This window comes from Mesitornis unicolor, unplaced genomic scaffold (genome assembly GCF_000695765.1).
Source record: "Mesitornis unicolor isolate BGI_N332 unplaced genomic scaffold, ASM69576v1 scaffold7786, whole genome shotgun sequence".
NCBI classification, from domain to species: Eukaryota; Metazoa; Chordata; class Aves; order Mesitornithiformes; family Mesitornithidae; genus Mesitornis; species Mesitornis unicolor.
In genome coordinates, this window is record NW_010190204.1 from 35,529 (window position 1) to 49,431 (window position 13,903).

The following is a 13,903-nucleotide window of genomic DNA, read 5'->3' on the forward strand; positions in this document are numbered from 1 at the left end:
CCTCCTCATCAATTTCTTACCTCAAGAACAGCCAACACAGTATCCAGCTGGTCTTCCCGCAGCGTGATGTTGTTGGAAATTTTTCTCATTGTGTGTATGGACTGCAATCTCACCTCCTCAATTTCGTCATTAAACATGTCAACCAAAAAATCCAGGCATTTCTCCGCAAAAGAAGGCGAGGACTGAGCCAACATACAGAGGGCTTCAACCGCAGCGATCCGAACCTCTATTAGGAAAGAGAGAGCGAATTAATTGTTAGTGCTGTTCAACAGGATGTACCACTCAACAGCCAGGCCTCACATTATTCAAGGACTGGACTAAGGGCAGGAGATGCTAAAGAAACTCAGAGGATGATGGAGATTAAACAAGGACCCATGCCCTTAGGGACCATTTTACAGACAAGTCTTCAAATCAAAAGCTTCATCTCTAACACAGCACACGGTGCTGTTGTAAGCATCTGCAGAGGGACTTGCAGGTGAAAAATAGGCCCCCTATCCAGCAGTAAGTGTTACGTATTTCATAGCGCATTTTGCAAGTGTAGCTATAACCCTGGTACCTTAAGCAAACTAATTTAGATAATTAAACTCTGCCTGTTTTATTCTTCCTGACGTTTTAATTGCTTGGAGCATTCACTGCACTTTTAGCTTGCTATGTAGCACTTTATGAATTGCTGAAAAGCCCTAGAGTACCATCACTTTGGCAAGAAACAGAATTAAATTCCTCTGCTTCATGACTCTGGATTCCTCAAAAGAAAGAAAAAAGGTACCACCTAATTATTAAAATTACTCAGAATTTAAGCAAAAAAGCATCAAACCATGTCCATACTGTATTGCTGCTGTAAAACATAGCAGGAATTTGAAGAATACCCAAATATAACAAGCTTAAGTGGAGATGAGATTCTCTTCCCTGCAGCCATACTCACTAGCATCCATAATATTCATGTGCTGGGATAATAAAAATAAGAAATAATCCGATGTCTCGCAAACATTATTGTTTGAAACATATTTTTATTTTTCACTCAAATTAGCTCATCTTGAAAACATTTACTTAAACCCATGTGCAGCTTTTAGGCCCATTGTTCTTAAAGAACAAACTGAGTTCCTGATGATTCTGATTAAACAGAAAAATGCAAACACAGCAAGATCCCTGCTTATTCAGTAACAAAGCTTTTGTCACAGCGATGAGTCTCCGCAGTCATTAAGACCAAGGTATTAGAGAAGAGTAACATTTTGCCAATATTGCTTCCATGAGCTGCCACACTAATTTAGATTTAAGTTACAACGTGGAATTCAAGAAATGAAACAGCCTTCCAAGTAAGGAAGAAGAGAGTTCAGCAGTATTTAAAAATGCTGCAGTGGAGAAAGAGATCTACAGTAACGAGTGGAGCATCTCTCTGATGAGGAGCAGCTGAGGGAGCTGGGTCTCTTTTGCTTGGAGAAGAGGAGACTGAGGGGTGGCCTCATTCATGGTTATAAACTTGTGAAGGGTGAGTATCAGGAGGAAGGAGCCAGGCTCTGCTCAGTGACAGCCAATGACAGGACAAGGGGAAATGGGAGCAAGCTGGAGCATAGGAGGTTCAACCTGAACATGAGGACAAACTTTGTCACTGTAAGGGTGCCAGAACATGGCCCAGGCTGCCCAGAGAGGTTGTGGAGTCTCCTCTGGAGACACCCAAACCCCTAGACATGTTCCTGTGTGACCTGGTCTAGGTGATCCTGCTCTGGCAGGGGGGTTGGACTGGATGAGCTTTCGAGGTCCCTTCCAACTCCTAATATTCTGTGACTCTGTGAAAGAACTGGGTATATTCCACATCTGTCCATGCCATCAACACTCCCTGCCAGCACCGTACTGCCACAAAACCTACAGTACAAGAAACTGGAGAAAGTGTTTCACAGGTCAATGGACTGAGCCAGTGAAACATTTTTTACTGTTACTCAGGAGAAAAAAAAAGTTGCATTTTCAAGCTTCAGGGAGAATTTCGCCACTTGGAAAACATGCTTTTATTTGCAGGAGACATGGAACAATAAACCAGCTTTTACAACACAGTCTACAGCAATATTTTTGTTATGGTGGTTGCGTACTTTCTAATTTAGCATTGTCCTCCCACTAACACTAAAAGCAAATTCAGGAATAACATTCAGAGCTCAGCATTTTCGTGGTTCTATGCAAACACCAGCCATTCTCAATAGCCTTAAGAAATATAAATCTTCACTTTATCCATGGGAAAGTTGGGCTGGAAAGGGCAGCACTCAGACTTTCCTGAGGCTGTCAGCATGGTAAATGCTACAGCCAAACTGAGAAGCTCAAGAATGCCTGGGTTGCAGTCTGACACTCATAATTCAACCTGTTCAAAAGAACAGATCAGATCTAATCTGCTGGAAAGAGTCTATGGCCTCCAAGTCCATCATAGCAAGACTGCGAGAGACCAACATGACAGCACTGTGGGACAGGTAAACGTGATCTCAGAACACAGGCACTTCCATTTAAGAAAAAGAATTACCAATAACATTGCTAAAAATGTAAGCAAGACCTCACCTGAAATTTAAGTTACCTGGAAATATACAGATCCATCACTAATTTTCAAGAATAATGCATTCTCATTGGCCAAGAGGAAAGCTTTTATGTCAGCAGGGACTAAAAGGAGGTCAGCCTGTTGAGCACCTTGCAAAATGAAAGCTGTCTATTAATATGTTACGGAAGCCAGATCCTGGGAGAAGCAACAACTATTTGATCTGAAACCTACCAGTGGCTAAGAACAAATGGGTACAAATTGGCTAAGGATAAAATTGGGTTGGAAAGAAGAAAACCTTCTGTTTGTTGTAGCTCTTGGATTCTGAAATATTTTGAAAAGTATGTGGGTTTGTCTCCGCTAGCTCTGACCTTTGTTAGGATGGAAGCTGCTATGTTTACAAAATGAATGATTACTGGGCTCCACGGACACAGGTTCCTTGTAGCACCACGTTTTAAACAAGATCTCTAAAACTCAATTTTCTTTCCTGCAGAGAAAACACCAGTTTCAAACAGCAGCAACTAATGGTGCCAATTTAGAGCCACATGAAACTGTTAAGTTTAAGTCAATAAAAAAACAATCCCAGTGGGTTTCTGAATAACAAAAGCAACCACTTCTTACCAGGTATTTTACTAAAACTTTACCATTTATAGGACGCTATTTCTTTTTGGCTACTCACTGGAACATTTCTATCCAAAATTCTGTGCAACGCTGCAGCATCTTTCAAAGAACTGCCATATCAGAGATCACAGGGGAATAAAACCTCACCACCATGAAGTCATGATCTGTTAAAAAACCCAAACGCAATAGCCAAGTGATCTATTTTTACCTAAAACCCCAAAGCTTATTAGCCGGCACACATCTCCTCCTTTAGTCACTCCACAGTAAGTTAACACTTACCATACATCTCATCTTCAAGGCCATGAACAAAGGCCCCACAAGCTCCTGATTCTATCAAGTTTACAGCACCTGTATCAATTTCTTCTTTGGGAGCATCATCTCCCCATTTTCTGCCACTTGAAAACTCCCCAGAGCTGTAGAGTTCCTTGGCTCGTTCGTGTGCAGTGCGCTTCCTCTGTTCAAACAAGGTTTTCAGTTACCACCATGGTAAATTTTGAAGATGACTGAATAAAATGTTAAATGGCTTTCTTGGGATTTGAAAACAGATGTAGCTAGAGGCTTAGACATTGACAGACACAGGCAAATGCCAAGAAAAGCAAATAATACCTTCTCTTCTATGAATATTCCTAATTGTCAGTAACTCTGTACTTTCCATGTTGGGAAAGGATAATAACTAACATATTTCAATTAATGCATTCTTAGACATCCATTATAAGAACAGCCAAACTGGGTCAGAGCAAAGGCTTAGTTAAGTATCCAATAACTGATCAGCAAAACCAGACATTATCATTTTGTAGTTCAACTTGTTAAACTGCAACTAAATACTTTCATGACTATTGGTACTTCACAGCATTCAGCAATGTGTACAATGCGATATTCAGCATGCTCAGTACTCCATCTCCTTTCTACCCACACCGTAAAGAAAGCTGCTAAGCACTTTCTTTAATGGACTTTACAAAGCAGCCCACAAAAACTAGCAGCTCTGGCTTCATTCTTTTGTGGACAGAAAAACTGAACCTAACACCTCAAACAAGCTGCTTAGAGAAGGAATTTTACTGCAAAGTTTTGCTCAAAGGGCTCAGGAGTCCCAGCCTCTCACTACTTGTGTGTCTTGAAATGTCTAAGTCTACTGGCTGGATCTTGCAGGACGTTCCCATACGCTTGCTCCTAAAACTAGGATGCAATCTCTCCGTAGACAATAAAGAAAGTTTTTAGCCAAAAGACTGCCAGAAGAACACAAAGCTCTACCTCCCATTTGCGAAACCTGAATAGCCTAGAGTCATTTATTACACGCTCGGCTAATGAAACCTAAACCAGCAATTGCTTCGTTGACTTTAACCTAAAAGAAAATCTGTCATCATCAATTAACTCTCAGCAGCCCTGAGGCAAGGACGTGGTAAACAAACACACTCACCATTAAGTACCTGTGATGTGATTTTAGTACACTACACACAGTAAAAACAAACCCAAACAGTTACATACCCTCAGATCTGACATAAGCTTCTTGTCAAGGGTCTGCTCCAAGAAGTGGGAGCTAACTTGTTGCATAGAGCCCTAAAGAAAAGAAAAAAAAATCAAAAGGAAGAAACAGGATTATTCTAAATGACACCACATAATTTCCTGATTTATCCCAACATGACATCCAATCTGATGCACTCATTCCAAAAGCTTTACACCATTGCTTGACATCACCTTATGTCAGAATCTAAAGAAGTTTACTTAAGACACTCAGGATGTCTTATTTTCCCCCTGAGGTTAATATGGTCTTTCTTGAGTTCAGTTGGTTCACAGATTCTGTGCTGGAGAAGTAGGGGGATGGGAATTATGACAAGTATTTGGGTTTTTCTTGGATACCCAACCCTCTGATCTCAAGGAAAGAATCATTGCAGAGTTTCTTCAACCTCTCTCATTTCTTTCTTCTCAGAATTCAGGTAGAAATTCACCTATACAGTTTTTAAACATCCTCCCATTTCTTGTAAAATATACATGAAAAGTACTGTAAGATGAACTACTTTTCACATAGAGAATAACTTACCAATAACTTAGCAGCTTGTACTCTAACAACCCAGGAACCATCGCTAACCATGTGACAAATTTTTCCAAATGCATCATCAACCAAGCGAATTTCTTCATTAGAGGAAGGAATCGGAACGATGCTAATAGAGAAACATAAATCAGTACTCTGTTCTTATGCTCTGTGGGATGGCATCAAGCAAGAAACAACTACACTGAATTCCTATGGATCTGCAACAAATATCAAGAACCAAAGCTTCATCTGTATCAGTGCATTCTTATCAGGTATCAGCAATTAGTACACATCAGTTTTCTAACAGCTACTCATGAGACTTACTAGCACAAACCCCTCAGGAGCAGGATGATTACTATGCCAATACTTTGAGTCACTTTGCATAGGGCACATACCTTTCAGGGTAAAGTTGACTGAGGACCCAAATTAACTGAACTGCAGCACTGCGCACTTGCTCGTAATCATCTGCCAACAGCTTGCAGGCCTGCAAGAAGATTCACAGTCCAATATACCCAAAACATCTCCTCCTGACCTGTTGTTCACTCCCCACAATGCAATTAGGATCCTTACCACAAAGCAGTTAGGACATATTATAAAATTCAGTCTTCCCTTCCCCTCCCTACTATTTCTGAGTTTGTTTAGGTAGACCAGTCCTAATGAAGTCGAACGGGAACACGCTGCAAAACTCCAGAACTGCTTGTACCATACAGGAAGCATCAACTGTGAATCTGCAGTTGAACTAATTTGATACAGGCTTCAGCTATGCGCCCTACTGACATTACACACATCGGCTTTGTGTGGTGTTTGATGAACAAGGGTTTAAGACTTGGAGACTGCCAGATGACAGGAATAATGACAGAATGCCTTGTCCTTCCCATGATTATCTCCCCTAATAAACAATATACTCCAATCAAAGCATATGCTTTAGTGTGTTTAAATACAGATTTGTATTTGCACTGCCATAGAACAATAAGGAATACAGGCAACCTAGGGGCAAAATACGCCACCTCCGTTCAGTGTCCTCTCAAAGCACAGTGTCACAGAATCTAAAAAGCAAGATATACAAACAAGTACAAAATAAATACAAATTAATACAAGGTTTTACCTGACTGTAAATAGCCTGCTGTAATTTTAATCCTCTTTCATGAAGCTGCAGCTAGAGGGAAAAAAAAAACAAATACAAGAAAGTGTAACTATAGGTTTAAGTGACACAGACTAAGTTTTCACCACTGTTTTTTCTGCTAGGAGTGAACTTAGTTGCTTGCATTTCTTGATTGCTGCTGTAATTAAACTATTTCATCATCTTAACTTCAGTGTATTCTTTTTAAACTTCACAGCCAGTCATATTTTGACTGATTTGGAAAACACAATTTATATAAATGCACTGCCTGTCCATTCTCCCAACCTTCAAACAATTGTTCAGTGTTAGCCATAATCAACCACAATTACAATAGACATGGGTGTCTTCAAAATAATTAGTTTACCCTGTAAAATTTCTCCATTTCTGAACCAGAGGTACAGCAAAAACTGTCCTAATGAACACTGTTTCTATCTGGAATAAAGAAGTATCATGAATCTGACTTATAAGCAAAAGGATAGTATCTGGTTTAATACTGTCAACAAGAAAGCAAACAGTTGCTTTTCTGTATCCACTTCTTCAAAAGTAAAACATGCCAGTGACAAAATTCAAGGAAAAAAGGCCAAAAACAACAAAAAAACAAAGACCCGACAGAAAGACAATTAACTTTGTGCTGTAGGTCATAAACATTGCTATGGATTTGGTTGAATGCCATTGTAAAGGTCACTCAAACAATTTTAATAAACATTTCGACCAAAAAAAACCAGATTGAAATGGAACAGAAGGCAGAGTGCAGCCTCCAGCAGAGGGAGATCCCAGACAGATTCAAGTGAGATCTGATCTCCTCAAACTTTCTTTGGAGTTTAGGGTCATTAATTCAAATACCTCTGTTGACCATCATGTCAGATAGGATACTGTTATAAACATTAAGGGTGACAGAGAAACTTCTGTATACCCACATACTCACAGGCAATTTGCACTAAGCAAAATTCTCAAGTGCGCTGGCTTTGCTTGCATTTCTGCAAAAGCTGAATACTTCTGAAGTGACCCCATGCTTCCATCCACATGAAAACCAATAAACCTCAAACAGTTACAGAATGCTAATGAACGTGACCATGGGGCAAAACATAAATGTTGTTTAAAAGCAAACAGAATGCTTTCTGGACTTATCACACAGGTTTCCTGTCATAAGCAGCCACTTGTTGTGTGTTGGACTACTAGTGCCTTATTTAAATTGTGATAATCAAAGCTAAATCAAGAAAGAAAGAACCTACATACACTCAAAAAAGTAAAATTAAAAAGCTTCTTCAGCTATAGCCGAAACAGAAATTGTTATGAATCACTAAAGTGGCTTTTGAGATCACACATTACTCTCATATTTCACAACCCAGCTTATTTTTCCTAGTAATTTTGATATACTAAATTGACTTTTACTAAGTTTATTTAATAACCTCTAACCCAAACCTCTTTGGACCACTTTGCAGCCCCCTGCCAGCTTCCTCACATAATCCCAAAGAGTTTATTCCACTGTACCAGAAATCTTTACCATAGCTTTTATAGCTGCAGTCCTAACACGAGGGTCCTGGTCATTAAAATGATCTCCTATTATCTTCTGCACATCTTTGGCAGCCTGGCTTTCAACTTCCTTCACAACACCTTTTTCAACTGGTCCAAGACAGCCAATTAACTGAAGACACTTATTTCTTACACCATGGGAAGAATCTGTCAGATGCTGTGAAATGGGAGAGAAGAACAGATGTAACTGTTGAATAACAACGAATCATACTACGATTCCTAGCAGTTAAAGAAAAAACTTATTATTGTTACAGTTGTTGAGAAAAATGAAAATAATTTAAACACTGACTACATATTTTTTCCTGTAGCAGTGATAAAAGCCCCAGGGAGGCCGTCTTACCTTGCAGGCTACCTCTACCAGTCTCATCCTGACAGACGGATTCTCCGTGAGTTTTGTGCCGATCACCAACAGGGTGTCCAGCAGCTGAGCAAGGACTTGGTGAGACTCTGCAAAACAAAACAGTGGAAGGTTACACACCTCCTTACTGAGCTCCTCACCAGCTACAGAATCACAGAGTCATTTCAGTCAGAAAGTTTTCCTGAAGCCTTCTCCATTCAAGTTCAGAATAAGCCCAGCTCCCTCAGCTTCTCCTTGCACATCACGTACTCCAGCCCTCGACTACCTCAGTGGCCATCTGGAGAACTCGCTCAACCTCACCAGCACTCATCTGGCACTGGGGAGCCCAAAACTGGACGCAGTATTCCACATGTGGTCTAACCAGTGCTGAGTAAAGAGGAATAAACTCTTCCCTTGGCCGGCTGGCTACACTCCTGTTGATACAGCCTGGTACACAGTGAGCCTTCACTTCAGACCTACTCTTCACCTGGACCACCACAACACTCTTGCCTAAGTTGGAGAGACATGAGTTTGGTAGACAGACTGTTATGTGGGTTAAGAATTGGCTGGATGTCCTCATCCAAAGAGTTACAGTCAATGGCTTAATGTCCAAATGGAGACCAGTATTAAGTGGTGTCCCTCAGGTGTCCGTATGAGGACCAGTGCTGCTCAGGAACTTTACTAACAACATACACAGTGGGACTGAGTGCACCCTCAGCAAGTTTGCAGACCACACCAAGCTGTGTGGTGTGGTTGATACTCTAGAGAGGGGATGTCATCCAGAGGGACCCTTGATAGTCTTGAGGAGTGGGTCCATGTGAATCTCATGAGGTTCAACAAGGCCAAATGCAAGGTACTGCACACGGGTTGGGGCAATTCTCAGTATCAATCCAGGCTGGGGGATCAAGAGATTGAGAGCACATCCCTGCAGAGGACTTGCGGGTACTGATGGATGAAAAGCTGGACAGGAGCAGGCAATGTATGCTCACAGCTCAGAAAGTCAAACATATCCTGGGCTACATCTAAAGAAGCCTGACCAGCAGAGTGAGGGAGATAATTCTCTTCCTCTGCTCTGCTCTCAATATCCCACCTGCAGTCCTGCACCCAGCTCTGGGGTCCTCAGCACAAGAAAGACATGGACCTGTTGGAGTGGGTCCAGAGGAGGTCCAAAAAGATGATGAGAGGGCTGGAACACCTCTGTTACGGAGACAGAGTTGGGGTTGTTCAACCTGGAGAAAAGAAGGCTCCAGGGAGACCTTATTGTGGCCCTTCAATACTTTGAAGGGACTTATAAGAAAGACAGAGAGACTTTTTACCAAAGCAGGTAAAGAGTCAGGACAAAGGGCAACAGTTTTAAACTAAAAGTGCCTAGACGCAGACTGGATACTGGGGCAATGAGGGCAGTGAGACACTGGCACAGGTTGCCCAGGGAAGCTGTGGATGCCCCCTCCTTGGCAGTGTTCAAGGCCAGGTTGGATGGGGCTTTGAGCAGCCTGGGCTGGTGGGAGGTGTCCCTGCCCATGGCAGGGGTTGGACTGGGTGAGCTTTGAGGTCCCTTCCAACCCAAACCATTCTGTGATTCTATAAGTGACACTAAAACAAAATTAAACTACATCAAGTTAAGTACATACAAACTATGAATATAACACAGAAAATACAAATGCCATAAACAGGATAACTTATATTTTACTGCCTATTACAAATCCAATGCTAATAAACCAGTGCCTTTTGCATTAGCTCTGAGGAGCTGGTCCACAGCATAAGGAAAATAATCCAAAGAAGGCTGCACTTTAAGCAACTGTCCTCTAAATCAGAGCATTGCAGAGCAACAGCTCTCACACAGAGACAGAAAAGCAACCTTTGTTCTCCCTTGAAACAAAGGTACAGTGCAGGCAGGTCTGAGGAACATGTTTCTCCTCCTCAGAACATGGCACTGTCTGTCACCATTCACAAAAGCAGGAAATAAATACTCTGAGCAACAATTCCCAATCTAAGGACATTGCCACTGTCCTAAATGCTTAAAAGGCAACATGATTCTGCCTTGACCTCAAGCACCATCTGAAAAGTGAGACTCACTCTCATTTTGAAGCGTGTTGATGGCATCATCCACAATGCAGTCTGGGGAAAACCCCGCAGTCTTCGATAACAAGCCCAGTAAGGAAGCAATCTTCAGTCTTACAGAGGCATCGTTCTCCTGGAAGGAAACGGCAGAAACCCTCATTCATTTTCCAGCTTGTAAATCACTAAACAGTACACACAGGCAGGACCCACACATAACCCAGTACAAGGGTTTGATTTTTACTGTCAGGCTACTTCCTGCTCCATATGTCCACAGCACACCCCATTACCCACACCGGAACATTTAAGTGGCAGCTTCCAGTACATTCCAAAATGATTATTTTACCCATAATTCCTCAAAATTACCTTCATATTGTTTGAAAATGTCAAGTTTTCAAGATGCTGGGAAATTCACTGTTGATAATGTTACTATCTTTGCAAGTTTTTAATGAAAAAAATGGCAGAATTTTAGAAGATGAACTGGGACCGATGGCCTCTTGACTTTTGCTAAGCAGCAAGGTTTGTGGGCTACAGAAAACCATCGTTTCTCTCAGTGATGGAGAGGAATCCTGCCAACCCAACAGCAAAAAAAGAAAGAAACCCAACACAGCAAGGTAAGAAAAATAACAGAAGCATATGTTACCTGCATACATCTGTTCATTTAAGCAACAGCAAAAGCTGTCATGGGTGATAATTACAGAAATAAGCTTCACAAACCAGTATTTCTTATAAATTCATTTTAAAAGTTCATGCATTTCAAGGAGTTTTTATTTTACGACATGCACACACGACTTCTGGTCATAACTGGAAGCTCTCTCTTTCTAATCCAAGGATATCCAGTACAGGTTAGGAAGACAAAAAGTCTGGATTTCATACCTCGGTCTTACCACGCAATCGTGCAGTGTTGAACACAGAGATGCAGAAATACTACAGCTACAAATATTACCTCTTTCAACAGGTGCAGCAATATTACAGTCAAAAGATTCACATTTTTCACCAGTTTAGGAGATAATTTAGTGTCACACAAACCCCCAAGTGATAAATGTGATACTGGTGGGAGTAATCTCTTTCTCAACTGACCTGAGAAGAATTTTCTCTTTTCAAGGTTGAAATTATGTCCCTGAACAACAGTTAGTGTCACTGGACTACTTAAAGCAGTGGTAAGATGCACAGATTCCCCCAGTATGACACATTTAGTGCTTACTCACCATTACTCATGTTCTTTTACTAAAAGGACAACCCTCTTCATAAGCACAGATTAAAACAGTGATTTTGAAAAGGACACTTATAAAGGCACTTTTAGAAACTTTATGAACACTGTCTGCAACATTATTACCAAGTTACAAGCAGCCTCCCACTCCAGAGGGCATTTTGTCCCTCTTTCTAATGGTTCAGGAGCAGGAAATTAGAGAAATGCATCCTTTCAGTTTGCAGGGCTGACCGCTGTCTCCATGATCAGAACACCCACCACCTTCAAAAATCAGGAGGAGACTTTCAGGATCACCTGAGGCTACCGTTTGAGGACAGACCGTCCCCAGCAGCATGGGGACACCAATACAACCCCAGTGTACAGTATCCTGTTCCCCTGGCTTTCCTTCCCACATAGCAACATGCCCCCTGCTCAGCTGTGTCGCAGCCCTGTCAGCAGGGCCATGGGAACCAGGGGGGGAAAAGGGAGGAAAAAAAAAGCCAGATTATTATTCTGCTTCATTTTGGAGGCCATGAGGACTCTTTGAGGAGTGTCCTATCCTAACATAAAGGAATGAAAGAGCAGGAGGCTGCAGCACTATTAACAAAACAAGGACACTACAATAACACATCATTACACAACTCCCACCACACTTACAGCTTTCAAGGTTAAGTTTCTGAAGGATCAGGTCAAGTGCAAGTTTTCTTGTGATCCTAAGAAACCAGTTCTTCAGAAAATGTTGTCCTTAAGTAAAATAATGTCAGCTACAGGACTGCAATGCTTTTTAAAAGCTGGTTTCTGTAGCAGGCTGCACACTGGAAAATACAACCTCATCTGTAGATTTAGGAGCCTCTCTTCTAATACAGGCTACAACACAAACTTCACACAAACAACCTGCATTATTTGATCAGGAATGATCGTTGTCTTCACACTGGGGATTAGTCCAATGACAAAAATAAGTTCCAACCAAAAATTATGTAAAACAGTCTCAACACAAAAGCCAAAGCAGGTAAAGTACAGAAATAGATAAAATGCAGAGTTTAGAGCTTAGAGTTTTAGTGCAAGTTCAAAGCAAAACAGACTCCATTGTAAAAAGACAGACAGAATAGCACAAGGACATTTATGAGAAATGTTTCAGCCTACAGCACAGCTTTGTCAGAAGCAATAAACTTTTGCTTTATCAAGTGAAGGATCAATATCTGGATACCATGAAGCGCAAGTTACTTCTGTTACTTATTTGTTATTCTGCTGTTAAGATTTTTTTGTTGAAAAGTTTTTCAGAAGCACCATTTTAAAAGTGCTTTGTTTTCAGCATAAGCAACAGCTAAAAGTTTCTCCACTGCTAGAGGAAATGAAGAGCATGGTAAGGAAACATCAGTCAGGAAGGATTCAGATAAAGTCAAGCCAGGTTTGGACAGGCAGGTTCCCTGGAAAACTCCCTGTCATGTCTATTGTCCCTTGTTAAGTTAATTTAAGACTAATCATGCAGGGCACCGGCAGGGATAACCCAGCCACATCCCTGTCACCAGCTCCTGAAACCATCAGCAAAGGGACCAAGTAACATGATCAGAAATCACTTGGGTAAAGCACTACACTCATTCTCCTCACACAGCACACTCAACAGCCCAGGTTGTTGACAACTCACTCAGCAACACGGGAGACTGTGACTCCCTATTCCACATCCAACACCAAGAAAACAAGACCAGGAGGAGGATTCTGGAAGCACACTTGGCTCCCAGCTTCACCACCTTGTAATAATGCTCCAGCAGGATCCTGACAACCCCTTCCACGCTCTCCACTTCCACGGGCTTCCTGGCAAACTGGAGCAGGTACTGCAAGGCATCTGCGGGCGAGGTGGCTTTGCACAGGTCGACATGGAGCGCTGCTGACTTGCTGGGCTTGGTCAGCCGCAGCTTCTTTGCAGACAGGTCCTCGTGCTGCTGCTGCGGGCAGAGAAATGGCTCAGAGACACAAAGTAAATCCTGACACACTCCTTTCCTGAGTGAACACCGTCTCAGCACTAAACCCGAGGAAGCTCCTGTGCCCCACAGCACTCACTGGCCTCTCCATCAGCTACCTTCGGAAGGAACACATCTCCAGCCCCTCGGGCACCTCCCATCCTACCCAGGTCGCCCCTATCCCCAGGAAACTCTGACTCTCCTTTTCCTACCTCAGCCAGGGGCAAATCCAGCCCTTTCTCACCTCAGGGTAAACACGGCTTCTCCCGTGCCCACCGGCCTAGAGCATCCCAGATGCTCTCTGCCATCCTCCCGCGAAGCCGCGTCCTCCTCCCCAGCAATCGCGGACCCCCTCCAGGTAGCCCCCTCCCCGCCCTGAGGGGCGCACTGTCTTCCCCGCACACACCCTAAGGCAGCCTCCGCTTTCCTAAATCCGGGGCCGATTCGTCCCGCTCCTCCCTGGTCCCTCACGGGTGCGCCGAGACCCCCATCCCAAGGCTGCGGGCAGCATCCCCGGGCTAGGCCTGGGGTTAGGCCGGAAGCTTCTCCCAC

The 13,903-nt window shown here is 42.5% G+C and overlaps 1 protein-coding gene across 1 annotated transcript in view; it reads right to left on the reverse strand.

The window, feature by feature from the left end:
• INTS4 (integrator complex subunit 4) overlaps positions 1 to 13,903 on the reverse strand; it is a 48,217-nt gene that overhangs the window by 34,014 nt on the left and 300 nt on the right. Inside the window, exons 2-11 of the mRNA XM_010186331.1 lie at positions 13,142 to 13,336; positions 10,223 to 10,340; positions 8,150 to 8,256; positions 7,781 to 7,966; positions 6,262 to 6,312; positions 5,552 to 5,640; positions 5,166 to 5,286; positions 4,613 to 4,684; positions 3,410 to 3,584; positions 21 to 226 (exon numbers count right to left, since the gene is read on the reverse strand). Of these exons, the coding sequence (XP_010184633.1) occupies positions 21 to 226; positions 3,410 to 3,584; positions 4,613 to 4,684; positions 5,166 to 5,286; positions 5,552 to 5,640; positions 6,262 to 6,312; positions 7,781 to 7,966; positions 8,150 to 8,256; positions 10,223 to 10,340; positions 13,142 to 13,336 (1,320 nt within the window). The remainder of the gene's footprint in view (positions 1 to 20; positions 227 to 3,409; positions 3,585 to 4,612; positions 4,685 to 5,165; positions 5,287 to 5,551; positions 5,641 to 6,261; positions 6,313 to 7,780; positions 7,967 to 8,149; positions 8,257 to 10,222; positions 10,341 to 13,141; positions 13,337 to 13,903) is intronic.